Source organism: Myxocyprinus asiaticus, chromosome 48 (assembly GCF_019703515.2).
Source record: "Myxocyprinus asiaticus isolate MX2 ecotype Aquarium Trade chromosome 48, UBuf_Myxa_2, whole genome shotgun sequence".
Lineage (NCBI taxonomy): Eukaryota > Metazoa > Chordata > Actinopteri > Cypriniformes > Catostomidae > Myxocyprinus > Myxocyprinus asiaticus.
This window is the reverse complement of record NC_059391.1, coordinates 25,161,922-25,185,845: the sequence shown is the minus strand read 5'-3', so window position 1 is coordinate 25,185,845 and position 23,924 is coordinate 25,161,922. Positions and strand designations below refer to the sequence as shown.

Genomic DNA, 23,924 nt, shown 5'->3' with positions numbered 1-23,924 from the left:
TCCTTAAAAATAAACCTCATCTGGTGAAATATTTACCCACAAAAATCTTCATCTGGTAAATCTATATCCTATAAAAAGCTTCATTGGTAAACACTCACATATAGAGCATTGTAACTGAGCCAAATCGCTATCATTTCAAAATAAGAGTCCCCAGACTTGTTTAAAGTAATAAGTCCCATGTTATGCACCAAATCATTTCTCTGGTTATTTTTGGGATTTTGGTTGTACAGTAAACTTCTTTTGGGATTTTATTGATTTTGCAGCCTCAGTGTCTATGCCCTTCATAGTAAGGAATTAATAAGATTTTTATTATTATTATATAGATACATTTAAAAAAAACTATCTGCTGAGTAATCAGTTATCGGCCTTTTCCACCACCTTAGTTATCGATATTGGCAAAATCCACTATTGGTCAACCTCTACTTGTAACCCATTGTTTGGCCTATAATTCATATTTAAGTCAAATGGTCCAGCTATATCTAGAGTATATACAGATAGTAGGGCTGCTCGATTATGGCAAAAATCATAATCATGATTATTTCGGTCAATACTGAGATCACAATTATTTAACACGATTACTCATTGACTTTAGACATTGACATCATGCATTTATTGAACTTTAAAAAAAAAAAAATTTTAACAGTCTTTTTAAAAGTGGATTTCCTTGAACTTGAAACGTAAACTGCACTGGGTAGGGGAGTAGGCTATTGTCATATGATAATTATTTTATGTTATGTATGGTAGTCAAATAAAGAAAAACCTCCATCACCATCATTTACAGCAGGAATGCTCACACTTCTATGGAATGAGATCTACTTTTTCATCATGTAAATGCAGCAAGATCTACCATGTACAATAAAGGCTATACATTATCACAATACCAACATTTCAGTAGTCGGTAGTGAAATTTGACAATTCTCAATACCAGCTTCAAAACCACAACAAATAATAACACTAACTAATATGTTAATTATGGAAGAATGGTTTCAAGTTCTTAAGTAATTATTCAAGGCTAGTAAACAGTCAGTAATAAAATAACAATAAAAAACAGCAATGAATAGAAATAGATTAAAAATAGAACAAAAATACAAATTAAGAAAATTCAGTACTTTTTAACAGCTTAGGCTATCAAGTATTCAAGTAAACATTCAGAATGAAATGCAACATAAAACTACTACTGGCCTTCACTGTATAATTATAATACATTAATACTTTTTAAAGCTACTAAACTTACCCAGTCAAGAGCAGTGAGTGTTTTCTCGTTTTCTTGTTATGGTTGTTTGATTATTATAATGACACACTAGACGGCAGCAAGTCTATTAGCTCACATTTACACTAACAAGTCCAACATTTTAATACAAATCTGCTTTTTTCTCCACTGTTTATGTTCACTTTAGACATCACTCTCTGTGGTTACATGAATACCTCACCAAGACGGGCATTTTGGCGGAATTTTGAAATGTGTTTGACCATTCATGTGCGCAGTAGCGCAAACATTTTCGGAAAACAAGCGCCTGTTCAGCACACACACATACGTCGCCTGTCAATCAAACAGGGTGCAGCTGTTACTAGATCGCTAGCGAATTATACAATTACGCACTCTGGATTACATTCAACAGCAGAATAAAAATATGAACTTTCTAATAAGTGACACAGTGCTAGGCTATCACAAATATATATGGTTATTTTTTCGTTATTGATGTTTTAATCAGTCTGCTTGTCCGGTCGGGCAAGTAAAATTGTCTTTCACTTGCCCCTTCAAAAATCCACTTGTCCCGGACAAGTGGACAAGCATTAATGTCGAGCCCCGATTAAATGTTGTATTCAGCATTCTCCAATAACAATTTGTCTTCTGTAGTATAGCTCCTAAAGTAAATGTACATTGTTTTAAATGAGTTTTAGATATTATTTTGGAAAACAAGCCAAAAAAGACTAATCAAAAATGTATTTTGTTCCAGTGTATAATGGGCTAAGACTACACTCTCTCACCTTCATGTTCACTTCGATCCATCTTTAACTCACAAAAAAACTAACTTTCTCTTCTTAATAGAGCTGCGTATTGCCGATTTCCTTCATGAAAAGGTACACACAGTGAATGTGACACATATATTATGATTCACTACGTCGCAAGCCATCACGTTATAATCTAGCTGCAGCAAACGTGCGCGAGTGACGAGCGTCCCCGTGCCAGAGTGTGCATCAGCCGGGAGAAGATTCAAATCTCATCCCCTGAATATTCAGTAAGGTAAGCGGAATTTAAAGTAGAGTGGTATCCTTCAGGATTTGATTGGATCATGATCATTAGGCTGTGATAGTATTGGTTTATATTATTTTTTCCTGACTATGCAGCCTTGGTTTCATCAGCAAAAAATAAAATTAATTTAGAAGGAAATGAATCCTACACAATAAAGGCTAGGCCATACGTACTATCCTTTCAAAGTATACTCTTTTGACCGTGAGCCCGTACAGACACGTGTGATGCATGCACACTATGACTTGCCATTGACGCGGACAGTCCCGTCTAGTAAAACTGGGCAGCACGCGGACAGTCCACATGTACTGTGCTGATGCTGAAATTTAGACATACCAGCATGCTGAAAACCAAAGTTGACAATGGCTTTAAGAACAGGAACATTTATTAGGAAAGGAAACATGGTTGATTTTGTTTCCATGTCTACTTCAGTTTGTTTTATTGATATGAATGTGTTGGCTTTGGCCTTTAGCAATACTTTGTAGTCTGATCTACAGTACCTGTTATAGTAGTGCTGTACTAGTAATATACAACTGTGCTTTGGTAAGATAGCATCTGCCAAGGAACTGATTATAGCTCATAAAGGGTCAGTGAAGTGTTTGTGGAGCATCTCTAACGTAGGGATAACACTGATCTAAGATCAGCCTCCATGATCCATGAAATATGATCTGTTTCTCTCGTGAGCTGCACGACAGCTCAAGGAGAGATCAAAGGAAACCAATGAATGGACAAAAACAACACATGACTCTGGGAAATAATAACAGCTCTTTCGGAGCATGCTCCGTATGCAGTTTTTGTGTCCGAGCCAATGGGCTGTAATCAAATCTGATGTGGGACTGCAGGACACTTGACCTGGACCCACTCTCCGATTTAAAGGGTACAGAAATATTTGGATTTCACTAAAGCAGTGGGATGTGAATTTGGATAATATTGCATAACTTCTCTCAAAACTTAGCTGCAGTATCGTCTGAGCTAATATGGAGAGAATAAAAAAAAAATAAGAGTAAAAACAAAAGGTGTTCCAGGCCTCAGGCTGTGCGTGTATGGTAGTCATGAAGTTTTCTGTTGATCTGGGTGTTGGTCTGGTTTTATTGCCAGATATTTGAGTAATACACACACGTACGCAACAGAGTAGTCGTGCAGTGTTTTTTGGAATGATTCTTGTTGCTTTTAGTTTTGAAATAAAGAGGAATAACGTGTCAGGGCAAGACCTTGAATTCCTCTCCATCTTTTGAGAACTGACAGGAAGTGAGGCGGGTTTTTACATCATGCTTGTGTCTTACATACTTGTGGATGAACAGGACAGTGAAGGATTGTTCCTCACCTGTCCTGAAACAACACACAGCTTTCTATAGCAGAAGAGCAGCTATAAACAGAATAGTGACTCTGTTATATCACTGGAAGTCATTAGCTATGTTTCCAAAACAAAAAAATCTGTTGCTTTTAGTCCTTTCGTTAGCTTTGAGGTCATCTCTATGGGTGTTTTTTCAACTTCAGCCACTGAAAGTAAAGTCTTCTTTTAATATTTTACACACTGTCATTTTTGTCCCACCACAGTGTCATTTCCACCTCTTCTCAAATTCTGTATTGTGTTTAATAGAATTATTTTGTGGAAAGGACATTTTTAATGTTTTCGGGGAAAAAAATGGCAGACTCATTTGTTTTGCTCATTTTGTTTATACATTTTATGTATCCTAAATACACACAATTGGATAATAATTTCACACAGTCGACATTTTTGTTTACTTTGTTAAAGGTGCAGTATGTAAGATTCAGAAACCCTTGTTATTAATGACACCTGTGGCCATTAAGTGAACTGCAGCCAGCTACCTGTTACTCGTGCTCGTGCACACACTCCAAAACAATGACGTAACGTACAAAGAGACAACGTGATTCACCGGCATCATGCTGACAGATGAGGTAGCATAATTAAAATGACACAGTTCTGATTGTTTTACTACAAACTTTGAGACTGTATATTATATTTGACTCTACTATGCTGGAACAGGGCTAATTAAAGTGTGGATATAGGTCTGACTATGCGAGACTGTAGTTTGAAGTAATCACTTTTCTTTGCATAATACACTGACTACATTTATACGATAGCCTATGTCGGCATTAGCTAGCTAGCCAGCTTTATCAATAGCTGTTAGCTAAATTTGGTGGATGATGACAGTAGCTGATAAAATAGACTGTACTTTATAAATATGTTGACACAATTCAGTATTGATGTGATTCCATCACAACTGTCATTTTTATATATTGATGTGCTATTGTTTTATAATAATAGAATGTATATATTTTCTGTATAACCAAGTTACGTTACACTAATGAATGGGTCTTTTTGCATTAGCTTGAACATTGTCTAGCATTCATTTCATGTGTTATTATAGTTTACCTTGCTGAATAATTACAGATTAACATTGTTTATGACAGTTACTGTGCAGGCAAGATCAAGTTAGCTAAAATTACACAGATCAATCCTTATGGCACTATATTTCACATGCTTTGCAGTTATGTAAGCTTACCTGTCCAATAAGAAGAACGCCAATTCAGAGTCGGTTTTGATCCCCAAAAACGAACGAAGGTCCCTCCAGGAATCAAATGCTCTGCCGATGTTCACTCTAGTTTTCACTTGACCACGATCACGTTTCCGCTTAGCCACACGGGATTCAGTAGATAAATGTTTTTTTTTTGTTGTTTTTGTTTTTTTTTGGCTCACTCAGAGTTTGTGTAGGAGTCGGTGTTTTGCTGGGAGCCGGACGTTTGCTGGATTAGATCTGTAAGATATGTTACCTAGTGTTGCAGACTGTCTGTTGTCGCTGTTGAATAGCGGAAGAGAAGCTATTACTGTCTGAGGGAAGGCTCTCGGGAGCGCGCATAAACGTCACATCCTTTGGATTTTCCTGGCAAAAGTGACCCGCTCCCTTTGCATGAAAATCAGTCTACAGGCTTTAATAGGCAACCTAGGAAGTCCGGGAAGGGCTCATTTTTTAAGTTGCGTTACAAGCCGTTCACACATTGGCAAAAAAAAGGCGAATATTACATGAAAATTGTTACATATTGCACCTTTAAGTCCACTAACTTTAAAAAAAAAAAAAAAGAATATTAGGGGGCAAAACTGTTGTGGTGGAAATCATGCTGTGTGTCAGTCATCATTTTTTAAAAATTGACAAATAATTTTCACACAATAAAAAACATTTTTATCATGGACTTCCTTTTTTTTTTCACCCAATTTGGAATGCCCAATTCCCAATGTGCTTTTAAGTCCTTGTGGTTGTGTAGTGATTTGCCTCAATCCAGGTGGTGGAGGATTAATCCCAGCTGCCTCTGCGTCTGAGACTGCCAACCTGTGCATCTTATCACATAGCTTGATGAGTGTGTTACCATGGAGACATAGTGTGTATGGAGGCTTCATGCCATCCACCCTCAACTCACCACATGCACCACTGAGAATGAACCACATTATAGCAACCATGAGGAGGTTACCCCATGTGACTCTACCCTCCCTAGCAACTGGGCCAATTTGGTTGCTTAGGAAGCCTGGCTGGAGTCACTCAGCACACCCTGGGATTCGAACTAGCGAACTAGTGAACTCCAGGGGTGGTAGCCAGTGTCTTTTACCACTAAGCTACCCAGGCCCCCTATCATGGGTTTTTTCATGGAATTGAAGGTTTGGGTTTAACAGTCAGATCTGGCTAAAACAGTCAAATCTGTACATAAAAGGCATTTGAAAAGTACCAAAAATAAGTAATGAAGGCCTGATAAAAAGTTTTCAAGTCAGTTTTAATGTGATCTTCCTATAACAAAAAGAAAAATGTTGAAATCTTTTAATTTTAATAAAAATCAACCCCATGGACATAAAATGGCCAGAAGTTGAAGAAACACCCATAAATGCTTCTGTACGCCAAAGTGTAAAAAAACAAAAAACTTTAAGCAGATATTTGCATTTATTATTTATAGTCTTTCTCATCCAGGAAAACCGACCAAAAACATGAATTACTCTTGCACTTCATAGATTTTTGCCCAATCAAATGGGTCAACATAGGTCTTTAAGGCATCATAGACGTGCCCCCTTTGTGAAGCATATCACATATTTAATATCGCATATCAAATATAACTATTATAAATACACTTATATTTCAATCTACGAAAATAATCAATAAAAATAGTTAAAAATAAAAAAAAACAGCAAAGGCTCAACTGTGAGTGTTGCCACCTTGTGGACCCACTCATAAGTGCAAACAATTCCATGCCAATTCTAGGCGTTCAGAGTACGCGCGTTTATAAAAATCTGGCTGCAAACTCTGTTAAAATCAATTGTGAGTCGAGTCTTCTGTGCACTTCGCGTGATGGACCCTATTCGAATGGACGGCAGCAACATATGGAGGCAATAGGCAATTAGTCAGGTTAGTATGTTTTTGGAACAGAGCCTACTAGAAATTTTACTCAAGAGTTTGAGTTCAGTTATGCAAGATTTTAAGCTGAAAGTTTAAAGCTACACATATATGTAGTCTTTGCATGCTCATGTTTCTCTGAGAATTTGCTCAGCTTTGACTGTTTTTCCAGCCTAAAATTCCTCTGTTTCCATGACTGAGCTGTTAGAAACATTAAATGCAGTCTGTTATTCTTTGTGCAATCGACATTCATTTCACCTCAAAGACTGAGAGAAAGCTCAAAATTAATCTCGTAATTCTTACTCTGACAGAACTATGTCTGTTTTTGTGGCTCTAACCAAAGCTTCTCCAGATATTTGTGCCCTCTTTGTTTAGCCTCCCAACACCATAAGTGTGAGAAAAACATGAGTCTCTCTCCTTCTATGTGGACTTAGACCAAGTATCTTTTCTCTCTCACTCTGTGAACACGGCAGTGATGGTCTCAGATATCAGAAATTAATCTTTATTCAATTAATGGCAGTATGGTAGGCTACTGTTAGTATGTTAGAACTATTTAACATGTTATGGCTCAGCTGTATGGCCTCTCTAATGAGAAAAAGCAGTGTTCAAGACTCTTGTCAAACCACAGTTCAGCAAAAACTTTTGCGCTATTCTGTTGTAACTCATCATGTAGGTATGGTTAATTAACTGTACTTGTAACACCACAGTACTTTGATAATATAGTAATAATAATAGTAATAATTCCTTACATTTATATAGCGCTTTTCTAGGCAATCAAAGCACTTTATATGTATGGGGGAATCTCCTCAAGCACCACCAGTGTGCAGCATCCACCTGGATGATGCGACGGCAGCCATAGTGCACCAGAACGCCCACCACACAATAGCTATTGGTGGAGAGGAGAGTGATGTAGCCAATTCAGGGATGGAGATTATTAGGGGCCAATGGCGGGAATTTGGCCAGGACACCAGGGTTATATCCCTACACTTTACAAGAAGTGCCCTGGGATTTTTAATGACCACAGAGAGTCAGGACCTCAGTTTGACATCTCATCCAAAAGATAGTGCTTTTTTACAGTATAGTGTCCCCATCACTATAATGGGGCATTAGGACCCACACAGACCACGGGGTGAGCATCCCCTGCTGGCCTGTCTAATATCTATTCCTGCAGCAACCACAGTTTTCCCCAGGAGGTCTCTCATCCAGGTACTGGCCAGGCTCACCCCTGCTTAGCTTTAGTGGGGAACCAGGAAAGAGCTGCAGGGTGATATGGCTGCTGATTCTTAAGGAGTATAGATTTTTTAATGAGGAAAAAATTACTGAGTGCACATTTAACATCATTATGTCATTTAAATGTTTTTACATCACACATTGAGACCAAGTAATATCTGAAGAATTGATATGACTATGTGTAGTAAGGGGCCGTTCACACCGAATACATTTTTGCGTCTGTGAAGAACTTGCATTGGATCATCGTGATTTTCAGACACCGTGTCAAGTTAAAAAGAATTTCAACTGCTAAAAACACATTCTGCTCTATTCGTGGGCCTGTGTACAACTTTTTCTTGAGAGCAAGGGCGTGTTCGGTCTGAACAGTCCCTAAATTGTGTAGTCACAATTTAGCGTCCTAGAAGGATAATCGGTTATCTTGCTAATTTAAAACAAAAATAAAGATTTTGTTTATTTGACCATTTATAGTTTTGTTTATATAACATGACATTAACTGACATCAGTGTCAGAAATTAACTTAATTAAGGGGCAATTGTTGGGCAAAAACATTTATTTTATTTTTTTACCTTTATGAGGCCATTATTTCTCTGTCTCATCCGTTGACTTCAATTTAATCAATTAATTAATAAAAGATTTTCATGGTTGAGAATTTCTTACCTATTACCCTAGAAATTCAATCAGAATTAATTTATTTTATGCCATAATCTATAGAACCAGGACAACAATGGAATACTAAGAATTATGTCAGATTAAAAACAGAAGAATTCCTTATGAGTGCATTTTTTGCCCCATCATTTTAAATTGCGGGGGCATTTGTGGCACATTTAGTGGCATTTTTTGCCCTGAGCCCCCCTTGATGTTTGATGGTTAAGACTAGATAGATCAACAAACTATATTTGTAGGATTACTAATCAAGCACTGAATGGATTACCCCCCCTAAAGTTATTCGGAGTGTCTATTTCAGGGTTCCCACGCGTCCTGGAAAACCTGGAATTTTTCAATGCAGTTTTCCAGTCGTGGAAAAATCACGGAAAATTAGAAAATACTTAAATGTCCTGGAAAATAATTATTTGTCCTGGAAAATATTTTAGTATAATAAAACAGTTTGACTGTGTTGCTAGCAAGGTTTTCGTTACATGTACAAAAACATGGTAACGATTAGGACACGCGTCACGTGGAGGAGGAGTCAAGAATAGTCATGTGGATTATTTTGATGCACCCTAAATATGCACTTTGGACAGTCCAAAAAATGGAGGACATTCACTTGCATTGTTTAAAGGAGGAGACCTGAAATGAAATCCTAAAAGTCTTAAATTCTGTTTTGATGAAGAAAGAAAGATACATCTTGGATGGCCTGAGGGTGAGTAAATTATCAGCAAATGTAAATGTTTTGGTGAACTGTTACTTTAAGGTTGCTTACACCCTCATGATTGATTACAGCAGCGTCCAATTGTGTGCTTGGCAATTGATGTCCAACCGAGGCAGATCACTTGATTGGTTACAGCTACAGCCAGTCACGTGCTTGGTTACAGCAGCACATGCACAGTGATAGGCATTTGTGAAACTTCTCATTCATAAACATACTGATATGACCTGGTACATGTACCAACCGACTGAATGAGAGGGGCATGTTGTTCGTTTACTTCAGCATCAGCATGTGAGTCTGCCTTGTTCATCACGGAGAGAAAAGGGTGGAAGAGCTATTAATGTGTAAAAGTGACTGATGTTTATACACATTGAGAGGCTTTTACATGAACTGGAGTGGAGATGGCGTGGTGGGCTAAAGCACATATCTGGTAATCAGAAGGTTGCTGGTTCAATCCCCACAGCCCTCACCATTGTGTCCTTGAGCAAGGCACTTAACTCCAGGTTGCTCCAGGGGGATTGTCCCTGTAATAAGTGCACTGTAAGTTGCTTTGTATAAAAGTGTCTGCCAAATGCATAAATGTAAATGACTCATATCAGTGCTGCCAAATACATTGAAAGCTATGAAGTGATGTGTCAGCACAACTTCACACCAAATTGTTTTTCACACACGTTTTTGACACAATGGTGTCTTTGTGAATACAAAGCTACAAGAAATACTTCAAAACTGTCCAAATTTATGAAGAGATACTGTATTTAATATTGAGTGTCCAGAGACCCCAGTTATTGAACTACAGTAATTATATTACCAAAAAAAATACTAAGACCTAAACATAAACGAGTCCTCTTTTTATTTTCTGCAATCAAAGCAATTGCCATTTTTTCTCTTCCAAATAAATGTTTTCATTGTTTATTGTGCACACCTCTCGCTTTCTTGCGTGGCAAGCTCGTAAATTCATCCCTCAGTGGGCCTGGGTAGCTCAGCAAGTAAAGACACTGACTACCACACTTGGAGTCACAAGTTCAAATCCAGGGCGTGCTGAGTGACTCCAGTCAGGCTTCCTAAGCAAACAGTTGGCCTGGTTGTTAGTGTGGGTAGAGTCATGCTGGGTCAACCTCCTCATGGTCGCTATAATGTGGTACTTGCTCTCGGTGGGGTGTGTGGTAAGTTGTGCGTGGATGCCGCGGAGAATAGTGTGAAGCCTCCACAAGCACTATGTCTCTGCAGTAACGCGCTCAACAAGCCACGTGATAAGATGCGCGATTGACTGTCTCAGACACAGAGGCAACTGAGATTTGTCCTCTGCCACCTGGATTGAGGCGAGTCACTACGCCACCATGAGGACTTAGAGCACATTGGGAATTGGGCATGCCAAATTGGGGAGAAAAGGGGAGAAAATCCCCCCCAAAATATTCACCCTTCAGTGACGCTTTCTGCAACACTTGTCATGTGGAGGGCAAAGCGCTGCTTGACGCTGGCATTGAGCGGAGCGTTGACGCCTTGACTCAACTCATGTGAAATGCACTTTACAATGACCAAAGGACATTAATGAAACTCAAAATTATTATTATTATTAGGCTATTATTGTTGTCTTTTCTAATAAAAGCCATGCTCTGCAGGTTAACTGCTTTAAGAAAATTATACAGTACATCTGCTTTGTTCTTATAATGCTTAAACATTCTACTGAAGTCAGTAGATTTGTCATGCAAATTTTAATAAAGGAGAAGATAAGGACGTAATTGATACTCATTAATATTATTAGACTATTGTCTGTTTGGATGAAAAGTCATGCTCGGCAGTTCACAAACTGAATGGAAATTATAGATCTGCTTTGTTCTTATAATGCTTAAATACTATAAAGTCTCTTGGCAGATTTCGGTGGTAAACATCTCAAAATGATTCAATGACTCATAGCACATAAGATGCTCATTTGTCTCCACCTAGTGGCATCTCCAGAAGTGGTCACTAAACTAGTCAATAAATTAAACTGAAAAAATTTGTAAAACAGAACAAAATACCCTTTATTTTTGCAGCTAATTCTGCAAAATTGTGCAGATTATTTTCTATATTTGAATCATTAAAATAGCTTAAGTTGGTGCTTTTAGTTTATTCTTTAAAAAAATAACCCCGGAAAACATGTTCGTGGATCAGTGATTGTCTCAACTTTTTCGACCCTCATGAGTTTGCAACCCTGTGAGTTATAAACTTTAGACAACGATGACAGTCGGACCACAGTGATTCGTCCCTAATACCTTGGGATGTGAATTTATTTTTCAATGTAGTATGCGGAAAACACAAAATCTAATCGTACAAATGACATAAGCAATAAAACGCAGAATGACGTGGAATATGACATAATGTACAATTAATCAAATTAAAATTCTGATATGTCCTAGTGTGAAAATTAAACTAAAACAGTCTGATTTAATTGAATAAACAAATAATCTGCAAGTGATGGGCACTTCAAAATGAATATGTAAAGCCGACCGCTCATACACTGAAAAAACCTCATCATGATCATCACGCACACTCTTCTGTGTGAGATGACAGAGATAGAGAGCACTCTGAAGTGTGCAGCACATACAGACTACTGTATGTATTTATTCAATTGAATCACAGCTAGGGCTGCACCTAACCATAATTTTTTTTATCGATTAATCTAACGATTCTTTTTCTGAAGCAATGTGATAACAATTTTACCTGGTCGCAAAAAGTAGTCCGTTACTTTACCTGTTGAACTTTCACCTTTTGCTGACCCTTTATGCTTCGCAGAGCTAATGTGTGCTTCTACATCACTTGCACCTTTATTAGCAACTGACACATAAGTGCCAGCTTTACATGTCATACATTCTGCTTCCCACGGATCTCGACCTTTTGCAAATCTTCTGTAAATTTGCACTTTCGTTTGGGCATTGTTTCCACTCAGCTGTCATTTGCTGCTACTGTCAAGCTGTTTGATGCCAAACACAACAGCGCTTTGCGCGTTCGCGGAGAGATTGACAGGCAGGAATTTGGCCAATAGTTGCTGCAAGCCTCTTATAATTGACCAATTGGTGTGCGAGAAGGCGGGACTTACAAAGAGGGGTTAAAGCAATGCAAATATGCACGCACACACAATGAAGTATTAGACCAGATGCACATCATAATGCAACTAAAGCCGAATCCTGGACATTTTCTGCAAATTTAGAAATCCTGGCCGGACGCTTTTTTAAGGTCCGAAAAAGAGGACATGTCTGAGAAAAAGAGGACGTATGGTCACCCTATGTTAGCAGCGGTGCAGAAATTACTTTTAACATGGGGGCGATGAGGAAACATTTAAAAAATCAATTTAAAGTGACTAGTACTAACACGTGTTGTAATACTAATATGTCATGCTTGGGTGGGGACATAAAGTAAACAGGACTTACCTTGCTGCCGTCTTGACAAAGTGCTCCGGGATGCTTTCGCTTCAAGTGTTCGTTCATGGCGGTTGTACTGCTGTGATAAGCCATTTCCAATTTGCATAGCTTACACAGCACCACATTGTTGGGTCTCTGGCTAAAATACTCCCACGCTTTAGATGACCGTAGGCGAGATTTTTTTTAGCTGCAGCTTGTTCTTCGGGGGAATCCATACTTAAACCGGGCGCTGCCATTTTAATTACTTCATTGCGACGCGCCGACACATGTTATGCAAATCGACGTATTTCTGTAATTGATGACGTCGATTACATCGATGAATCGTCCCAGCCCTAATCACAGCTTTACGGGGATTAATAATCACACTGCGCCATGGGACAAACTGCTTATCTGCAGGTGAGAAACTACCATCAAAAACACACAGAAATGCCAAAATAAAAGCTCAATTTAAATGGACGCATGTGTTTTTGCTTAAATATTACACTTATTGGGCACATAGAATGTCCTGGAATTGTCCTGGAAAATTGTGCCTTGAAAAGAGTGGGAACCCTGCTATTTGCACCCCAGTGTAAATAGCATCTGCCACACAGTGCAGCTATTTGCACCCCAGTAGTCTGGTGGAACCACAGAAATACCGATCAGCCACAACATTAAAACCACCTGCCACCTGCCAAAACAGCGCCAACCCGCATCTCAGAATAGCATTCTGAAATTATATTCTTCTCACCACAATTGTATAGAGTGGTTATCTGAGTTACCGTAGACTTTGTCAGTTCGAACCAGTCTGGTCATTCTCTTTTGACCTCTCTCATCAATAATGCATTTCCGTCCACAGAACTGCCCCTCACTGGATTGTTTTTGGCACCATTTGGAGTAAAATCATCAGTTACAGAAATACTCAAACCAGCCCATCTGGCACCAACAATCATGCCAGGGTCGGCATTTTTTCCCCATTCTGATGGTTGATGTGAACGTTAACTGAAGCACCTGACGTGTATCTACATGATTTTATGCACTGCACTGCTGCCGCATGATATGCTGATTAGATAAATGCATGGATGATTGTTGGTGCCAGACGGGCTGGTTTGAGTATTTCTGTAACTGCTTTATTTTCTCTGTCATAACTAACTATGTGTAAGCTCTCTGCACACTGTCACTATTAATTGAATTTTCATCTTCTCAGTCATATCAATTTGCCTAGTTTTTGATGACAGAAAATGTTTAAAAGGCTTATTAAAAAAACTTTTTTAATTAAGACTTTAAAACAAGTATAGGCTAACAAAATATTCTCTATATTAAGATAGCCCTATAAAAAATGAAGCTTAGTGTCCAACTGAAGACAAACTGATAACCCATAGGTGCAATTAAACTTGATGTGACATTTTTGGTTATTGATTCATTGTCATTATTTCAAATAATAATAATTATTCCTTATTTTATTTTTGCATTATATTTAATACATTATATTATGGTATCTTAATATTGTATAAAGAATGATTACATTTATAAATTCCTTCCCTGCCTTTTAATTTAGTTGGATGATTGTATTATGCTAATAGTAAATTTTTCACTTGTTGCTGCTTGAACTTTAACGAAGGTAACACGCACTCTCTCATGAGGGTAAGAGATGAAAGGAAAGCGGAGAAAGATTGCATGTGTCTGGACTCTACAGGTGCAACTATTGTTAATGCCATTTAATCGGGAGATATTTATTTAAAAATAAAATTTGATAGATGAATTACACCACATCTTGTAACTCAAGTTATTATTGAGCTGCCTCCATGAACGATAATTAGGACAGCTCTCGCTGTTTTCCCTTTGCCTTGTCGCGTGTGAAATGCCACATTAACAGTACAGTACACAAACTTTATTTGCCATACCTCTCCCACTGCATCGTTCATAACTGCTGAATCAAGTTTGTTGTCTTACAACACTATGCCAGTATTCCCCACACTCCGTTATGCCCTGACAGCGCTGCTGAAGTCTTAAAAGAACAGCATGTCTTTGAGTGACCACTTTCCTACATGAGCGATCGGTTTATGCGATTGGCCAAATTACCGATCACTGATCGAATCACAGGACATGAATATTGGCCGATACTGATCGGTGGCCGATCGATCGGAGCATCACAAGTTTAGGGGTAAGGGTTTATTATTTGCACCAGGGTTGGTGTTCAAATAATATCTGCCACTATTTTCATTGGGGTGTAAACGGCATATATCATTTAGCATCTGCCAGGGTTATTTCCGTGGGTTAGAATATGGCATGACACCATTAGAAAACCTCCACTCAAAGTTAACAGGGGTCATATATGTATAAGTGTTTGCATAAGGAACAAACAACCTAACAGTCACATTGACCTCAGAAATAATGTGCAGAGTGGTACAGACAGTTTATGAATGCTCAGCTTCCTCTTTCATTGCTCTGTTATAACTGAACACAAAGAGTAGAAGTTCTGCATGAGGACAGGCATGTTTAAATACAGACAGAGCCATGAGGGTACTCACAGCATTTCTTCCTTTAAGTCACTCATGGAATGAGAACAATTCACTTCATGCCCTTTAATAACATGTTGTGCTATAGCGTTCTACCTGTCTAACTCTACTGGGCCTCTAGAATTCTGAGGCGGTGTCCTTACTAATCTGTTTTCATTTAAAAAGCTCAGTTTTCAGTTTCCTAATGTTGTCATTTTCCAAAATATGAGGTACAAGAAAGCGTTTTCGAAAGTTCCAGTGTGGATTAGAGGTGTAAACATAGCAAACCCGATGAGTTTTAGTAGTGTGAACATGGCCTGAGAGTTTAAAGAGTTTCTGCCAGTGTTATGATTGCTGAACATTATAAAGCTTCAAAACAAGGTGAAGGAAACTAGAAGTTTGAGTTGAAAGAAATAAAAGCATGCCTTTGTCTCTCCCAGCAGAATGTTAACTATGTCAGTAAAGCAGTGTTAGAGTGGGCCCTGTCCTGTAGTAGCAGAAATCTAGACGTCCCGTACGGGACACCTACTGTCCCGTATTTTAGAGGTGAGTTTGTCAAGAGGGAAGTCTCCGCCCACCCCCATTTGGGTGGCATAACACTTCATGGGGACTCCCGTCCCGTATTTAAGCACTCAAAATGATCAAAAATCCTGTATTCGCATGACGAAAATTTAGCAACCCTAAGCTCTAACCTTGGTGCATTTCTTGAATCTATTCCCCCCTTTTCTCCTCATCATGTTCTGTCCTCTGTCTCTATAAATAAAACTGTTGAAAAGGCCAATATAAATAAAATATTAATGGACCTCTATTTCCGCATTTTAAGATAATCAGTATCGGTGCATAGATGTGCCCAATTAACATAACTGTCAGTTCCAAAACTGACCAACAGCCTTGTAAATGGATAATTCGTGTTTTTTAGTAGAGCTGTCAAAATGAAGGCGTTAATGCATGCAATTAATTTAATGTTTAACATGTTAATTTTTCTTAATCACGATTAACGCATTTACCAGCATAAACACTGGTTGTAAGGATGGAACCTTTACAATGTGTCCGCCTGGAGTCATTGCCGCACACACCACAAACACACAGCAGTTATTCCGTGTCAGTGATAAAATTATGGAGAAAGGAGCTCTTAACTGTATTTGTTGTACAAAAAAGCCTAGATGGAACTTGTGACAGAAATCAATTATTTTTCAGCCTAAGCAAGGTGCATTTTAATTACCACAGAAGCACGACAAGTCTTAAATATCCTCAAAACGCAGAATGAGATGTTTTTGTCTGCAAGCGCTTTTCAAGGGGAGTTCAGAGCGCTGCTTCACACCCTGATGCAAATCATGAACTCGGCTTCACGATTGCTGTAACAAAGTGGATAGCCACAGTCTGCTGGCTGATTAATATTGTAGAGGATTAGAGTTTAAGAGATTTAATGCCTATTGCACTGAGTATGCAACCTATGTGGGGACTAGTTCTTTCAATTAGTCAACCTCCCACTTAGACTTTGGGAAACGTTTAATGTTACTTGAATTGGTGCAATTTTAGTGCATTTTTATCCTTGTACTGTGGAAGTAACCAATAGACCTTTTTCACACTCCGGGTTTTGGAACGCTGAAGTAAACGATTGCAGGGTAAACTTCGACAGCGTTGAATGGGAGTGAATGGGAGACCACAGCAAATATTATTTAACTTACCCATTTGCTCCAAGAGCAAAAGACTATTACATTTGAATGACTTTCCAGAAGAAAAAAAAAAAAGGAGAGTGGTGGATTAAGTCAGATGGGAGACGATGCCAAATTTACTCTCACTCTCTCAGCAGCTGTAATCGAAACCCCTTTGCAGCTGTGGTAATTCATTTTTTAAAACTAATTCCAGGGTAATATAACACAAAGCATAATGTTATAAAATTCCACTCAATATTTAAAAAAAATTATCATATCAAAAAGTTTGTTAGGTTTATGCTACTAAATAAAGTGGAAACGTGCCATCACAGTCTGTGAAAAAGGTCTATTGTTTGGAAAATGTCAATAAAGCAATATATTGTTACATTTAGTTTTTTCCTAAGAAGGAAATAAATGCATTTTGACAGAAAAAAAGGATATTTAGAGTAAAATTTCAGCACTTTCAAAATCTGTGATTAATCATGTTAAAAACAATTATTCGACTGACGGCACTAGTTTTTTTATTTTCCAGTTTTTGTGCATTTTGTTTTAATGTTATGTATAAAAAGATTGACATTGACGTTAGGAAAAATCCATATCATTTGACCACTAATATCACAGAAACCACGTATGAGCTGTGTTATACTGTGAAACAGACTTTACGCTGTCTAACTCCACTAAAATGTGGCTTATTTTTAAAGCAAAATTTAAGAAATGTGAGATTTTGTAATAAAACCTGTTGAACTGAGCACTGTTCTGGAGATTTCAGTCCTGTAAACTCATGCTTTTTGCTGTGAGATTAGAGAAAGAGAGAATTATAGAGATCAGTGTTGTGCTGTGCCTGGTACTGGTGGACACTTGTTCAAGTCCATCTGTTATGAGAAGATCACTCTCCTCTTTCATTGTTCCTCGTAATGGGGTCATATAACAGAAAACCAACTTTTCTTTGCTCTTTTAAAATAAAATGAGGAGTAATGAGTAAATAATGACAGAGTTTTCATTTTTGGGTGAACTTTTCCTTTAATATGTTTTTGGTGCAAGGAATATAGACTTGCATTAAATGACGGCTTTAGGGGAAAAATAAAATGTCATACAAGATGACAAAGATGGCCCCTTTAAAATTCAGTGTGGCGAGCCAACGTATATTTCAACTTCAACCTCGTTTACAATACATAATGTATAATGTAGAAACTCGCTGAGGAAATGCATAAAGAACTCTGTGCATGTCATTTGCCTGTACACCATTTGTTCTTTGTAATCCATCAGTCTCTGAGCTCACTAAAGGAACTAAAGAAAAAGTGTTGTGTAATCTGAAGCAAAGAGCTCATGCTCAGACATCCTGTGTCGGATTACAGGTGTGTACAGCCACTGTAAAACACTGACCTCTGATCAGCTGTACACACACTCAGATCTAATCTGTCATGCTGTGTCTGTTAATCTCCGTGTCTTTCTGTCTGTCTTGTTTCTGTGTTACAGATGGACACAAAATGAGTTGATTCAGTTGCTTTGTTCAGTTTGGATTCACATGAATCAGTTCAGATTTTGGTCTTATGATTGAACTGCTCCTTTAAGAGCTCAGATTCTCGTAATTACGAGTGTGAGCGTGTCCTGTCAAACAGGAGTATGATGCAAGAACAGGTTACACCGGATCAGAGGTTCACTGAGGCATGACTAAACATTTATATATATACATTTTAATGTTAAAATGAATGTATTAAATTTAGTTTATAATAGGACTCATTTCAGAATTCTACAATCAGAAGTTTTGCTTGGACAAATAAATAATATCACCTCATGGTTGTGTTTTTTATGATGACATTAAACATTACATACATTTATATATAAACTACTAAAACTAGAAAACACCCTTGAAAACAGTGATTATCAATAACTATAACATAATATTTTGCTTCAAGAAGGACCATGACTTCTACCAAAATCAAAATCAAGAGAATCAGTAGCCGCTTTTCCACTATCGGGCTAGTGCGAGCCAGGACTATCAACTGGCCAGCTGGGGCCAGTAACCTCGGACCTTGAGCTGCAAGACCAAAATCGATTTGCGTTTCAACCACTGGGCCAATAGCCCCCCAGCGTTGCCCTAAAATCCCCCCTTAATACGCCGCCCTGGTGCCAACGTCGCACACCTCACCCATTTCACAAGCAAAAGGAAAGCTCAAACTGAGGTATCATGTTATCTAGTTATCTAGAATATTGAGTTTATGTTGTGTGTAAACATTAGTCAGCTTTCAAGAGATGTTAGCGTTGACAACTCACCGACTATAACTGCTTTGATGTCCCAAGTGGTATCTCCACTAACAGCACACTGTCCATGATCTCAAACCATAGAAAGTTCTTCCATTGTGCATTTGAATGGATTTGTACTGTGCCTGCAATTTTTTTATTTTTCCTGAACCTGTACCATTGTGCGCTGGATACACAACCTGCAAGTTCTGCAATCCTGTGGGGTGGGGGGGGTGTTAGGGGTTAGTGCTTGGCTACTGAGTTCTGCAGGTTGACAGCGAAAGGGAAAAAGCTGTTCCTGAGTCTGCTAGTGCGACAGAGGAGACTCCTTTAGCACCTTTTTGATGGAAGAGGGGTAAAGAGTCCATGGCTGGGATGAGAGTTGTCTTTGATGATACTTCTTGCTCTCCGAAGGCAGCGCTTGTCCTGGTTTTCTTTTATGGAGGGTAGCTGGACACCAGTGATGTATTGGGCGGTTTTCACCACCCCCCGGAGGGCCTTCCGATCTGAGACTGTGCAGTTGCCATACCATTACTGTGATGCAGTTTGTTAGTATGCTCTCAGTGGTACAGCAGTAGAATTTCATCAGGACTTGAGGGGACAGGCAGTCTTTCCTAAGTCTCCTTAGGAAGTAGAGATGTTTCTGCGCCTTCTTGATCAGAGAGGAGGTGTTGAGTTTCCAAGAGAGATCCTCGGAGATAAGGACACCTATGAACTTGAAGCTGGACACACGCGTTGTGTGTGCGTGGTTTTGTTTGGTCTGTCGGTAGTCCACAATGAGCTCCTTGGTCTTCTGGGTGTTAAGGGCAAGATTATTGTCAGTGCACCACTTCACTAGGTGCTGCACTTCAAATATAGGTGACTCATTGGATCGTTTGTTTTAACTTTTAATTTACTTGAACTGTCCGAATGAACTAATTTACTTAAATGATTTGGATTTCCCAGCACTACATATGAGAGATAGAGGGCGGTTTTTGTGAGCGCGTTTGATTACTCCTTCAGCTCCATATGCGTCTGCAATACAATGTTACATATTTGTGACGCCACTAGTCATTTTCAAAAGATTAAAAAAAACGAATTTAAACGTATAAATAAGACCAAGAACGTTGTAGCGTGGAGGAGGGCGGGGCCGGGCCGGAATGACGCACGCCCGGACCCCAATCAGCCTGATGAGGCGGGCGAGGGATAAAGGTGACCGTAGGCGGCAGAGAAAGAGAGAGAATTACGAGAGAGAGAGAGAATTACGGGCAGCTGCCTGGCATGTGTTTGTGTTTGTCTTTTTGTTTAAGTTAATCATTAAATGATTATTTATGTTGTTAAGCCGGTTCTCGCCTCCTCCTTTCCCTTTAACCGTGTTACAAACGTGTATTTAGAAAGTAAATATTATCAGTTTTGATTTCATGTTTACGCTAATGTTTCTTTCTCTCTTTTAGGTGCATTTGCGAAGGTGAAGGAGTCTCAGCGAATGAGCGACGAGGGCAGGATGGACCAAGCAGAAGCAGACGGCATTCGCAAGCGCTGCAGGACCGTGGGATTCGCCCTGCAGGCTGAAATGAATCATTTCCACCAGCGCAGGGAGGTGGATTTTAAAGAAATGATGCAGGCGTATCTACGGCAACAGATTGCTTTCTACCAGCGTGTGGGTCAGCAGTTAGAGAGAACCCTACGCATGTACGATAACCTCTAGGGCCTGACCTTTGGACTGTAATGGAGATACGACACTCCTGGGGATGGATATACAAGGAGTTTCGAATTCCAGACTGGATATTTTGCAAGAGAAAGTAGAAATTGCCGCTTCTGCACTTAAAAATGTCACTTTTAACCGCAGAAACCAACATTATAGTTTACTTGTTTGATAAAATGTACATGTAAATTGTATCTTCGGGTTCACTATGAAATTTATTTAAATGTCTGTTAGATAAATGCTACAGTGTTACACTTTCTTTTCAGATTTTTTTTTTTTTTTTTTTTTTAGAGTCAAACGTGCGCGTTACAAGGTGCAGACGCTTATCAGACTCTAAAGACCACCGTGTATCACCTCACGTCTTATTATGTACAACGTAAACTAATAGTATGAATCTTGTTGCAGAGAAGTGTAAAGGTAGTAAATTTGGTGGTTTGCTAATACAGACTAAGCAAGTTTGTTGTAAAACTAGCATATGACGAAGCTTGTTTACATGATCATTTGCCAAACAAATTGTCTTTTTTAAAAGAAAATTGTGACATGAATATGTCTACTGTATCTAGTATCTGTATCTAGATGCAACAAGTTTCTGCTTTAAACAGTGAATCACATGTTAGAGTCATGTGATACTCTTCAGAGATTCAGTTGAATTCTTGTCTGGATGTCCAGAGTGCTCTCAGATGCAGTAGAGATTACTCTTTTTTCCATGCTAATGAATGAGCTTATGAGTTCATGTTAGTTGGAAAGAGTATTTTGCAATTCCCTCTGGCACAAATTTTTCTAGTTATTGATTGAGACAAAACATGTTTTGTGAGTTATTCAGAAAGTTTTTGCACACCGAGGGTCTGAATTGCAGATGTAAACACTTCAGTATTAGCATTAGCATCTTTACCACAAATGTTTGTTCGGTGTGTTTCTAAAGGTGAAAGGGAACTAACATACTTCTCTTCTCATTTTTGTGTTCTCTCAGGAAAAAAAAACGGAGAGGTCTTACACTTTGTGCTTGATTTTATGTTCATGGTTTTTGTTTTTATTTCCCTTTTATATTTAGTTCTTAGATTTAAGAGGTACAGGGGTTTATATTAGCAAATCTCAAGGTTGCAATCTTACTTGACTCTGTGGTGTAGAGTTGCCATTTTACAGTGCTTTTGGTTTAACTGTAAAACTTGTCTCTTTTCTCAAGTTTCAGATTGTAAACTTGGATGTTTACTGTTTGCACACTTGTTAACTGTTAAGGACCAAAATGTCAAACTTTAGTTTTATTGAAGTTTTACGATAAACATGTTAAAAATCTCAGAGGTTTATCTGAGCAGGTTTGGACTTGTAATCTGGACCTGACACAAATGTAATGTAGAAACATCTATAGCATTAATGCATTAATAAATCAAAAGTCAACATGAAATAAAAATTGACCTTAAATATTATATTAAAATTTCTTAATATACGTTCCTGGTATTATTAACAATTTATCAGTGCACGTTATTCCAAAAAAAAAAAAATGGTTATCTTTGTAATTGTTAATGAAAATATTTAAACCCCGCCTCTTAAACCCCTTTCCTTTTTGGGTGATGTCACCAAGTCCTATTTTTTAGCCCCTCCCCCTCCATCCACTAGTCATGAAAAGACTACTTTTCACCATCCAATCAATTCCTGATGGATAAAATCCTGCCCTAAATCCTGGCCTACATATTTTTCTGAGAAACCTAGAATTCATCCCATTACGGATGTAAAATGAGTTGCAAACGGCATTTCATGTTGACTTGAAAATAAACATACTGATGAATATTTTAAAATGCCTAATAACTGACCAGTCCTGTGGTTTGCAGAAATTTTATTTTGGATTCCAGATGTTTATATGCTCACAGATCAAATCAGTTAAAAAAAACACTGTACAATCCCTCAGGGGATTTCTTTTCTGGTAAAGAGGGGAAGTCCGCATAAGCAAAACAAAAACACTCTGCTTTCAGTTCTCTGGAAATCTTTGGACACAGACCCTGTGTCGTTGTTGTGTGTGCATTTGGCCACTTCACCCACATTCCGAGATACAGCTGAGCTCAAATGCACAGCAGAGTTCCTCATACCAAAGTCAGATACAGTTTTCCATGACTAGACTAATCCAAATATTCCATTTTCATAATGGTCATCTTGCTTTTTGTGCTAGAGATGTTGGCAAAGTTTTATCAGGACACTTTTGAAGATGGATTACTCACATTCTGAGGAAGCCTATTGTTTAAATGAGCAAAAATGGAACAACTACAGAGGATGGACTCTCTTCTCATTGGTCGAGATGGGAAGCAGAATATGTTCTGTTACTTTAAAACTCAGTTCTGGAGGGTCAGCAGAACTCATACAGATAGTTTTGGACTCTTTTACAGTGTGAGATCATTACCGGCACATTTCTCCATGTGTACTTACTGTAAAGAAGACAGTAGAATTTATATAATGTGTAGATTTTACACTCTTTCACAGATCTGGTGTTAAACAGGGGATCTTAATAAATAGATCTCAAAATGTTTTCAGTGCCTTTCTCATGTTGTTTAAAACTTGTTTTATGGTAACTTCACTGCCTGCAGGAAAAGCAAAGATATAATTTTAACCTAACACTTACAAGCTAGCTTAGAATTGACCTCAGATAAATTAATGGTACTACTTTTAGCAGCACTTTACCATAATTTGTACATAGATTTTAGAGCTTAATGAATTTTCCAATCATAATCTCACAGGCAGTTCTGTGGTGTTATACTGAAAGACGTCCAACATACAAAAATGACAATTTCTCCATAAAGACCACATAACTATTTTGGCTAACTTGTTAGAATGTGGCTAAAAGCATGTGAAATACATAAAATACCTACTAGCATAAAATATTTTGTTTTGTCATTAAATAATATGAGTAGAAATAAAATTTGACCACTGTCAAACCAACCAAGCCAGCTATTTTTCAAACAGAAAATAGATCAAAAGTACATGTACTTTCGGGTAACACGATCAGACAAAATACAAAAGAATTGTAAAATATATATTATTATTTATATATTAAAGTAAACCATTTCTTTCAGACAGTCCTGTGAAATTTACATTTATGAGGTTAAACTGTCAATGTTATCCAGAAGTGTTGCTACGGATATATAGTTACGATCTACTTACATTAAAAGCTTTATTATAATACAATTATATTTAGTAATATTTTTCTATTTGTATTCCTCATTAGGTCAGGGTCTCTTGAAC

General features: G+C 38.1%; 1 protein-coding gene across 1 annotated transcript in view; it reads left to right on the top strand.

The window, feature by feature from the left end:
* The window catches only part of LOC127437711 (sorting nexin-33-like), a 28,471-nt gene extending 5,260 nt beyond the window's left edge, over positions 1–23,211 (top strand). Inside the window, 1 exon segment of the mRNA XM_051692802.1 lies at positions 20,446–23,211. Coding sequence (XP_051548762.1) covers positions 20,446–20,699 — 254 coding nt within the window. The 3' untranslated portion in view covers positions 20,700–23,211.
* Positions 23,212–23,924: the final 713 nt, after the last annotated feature.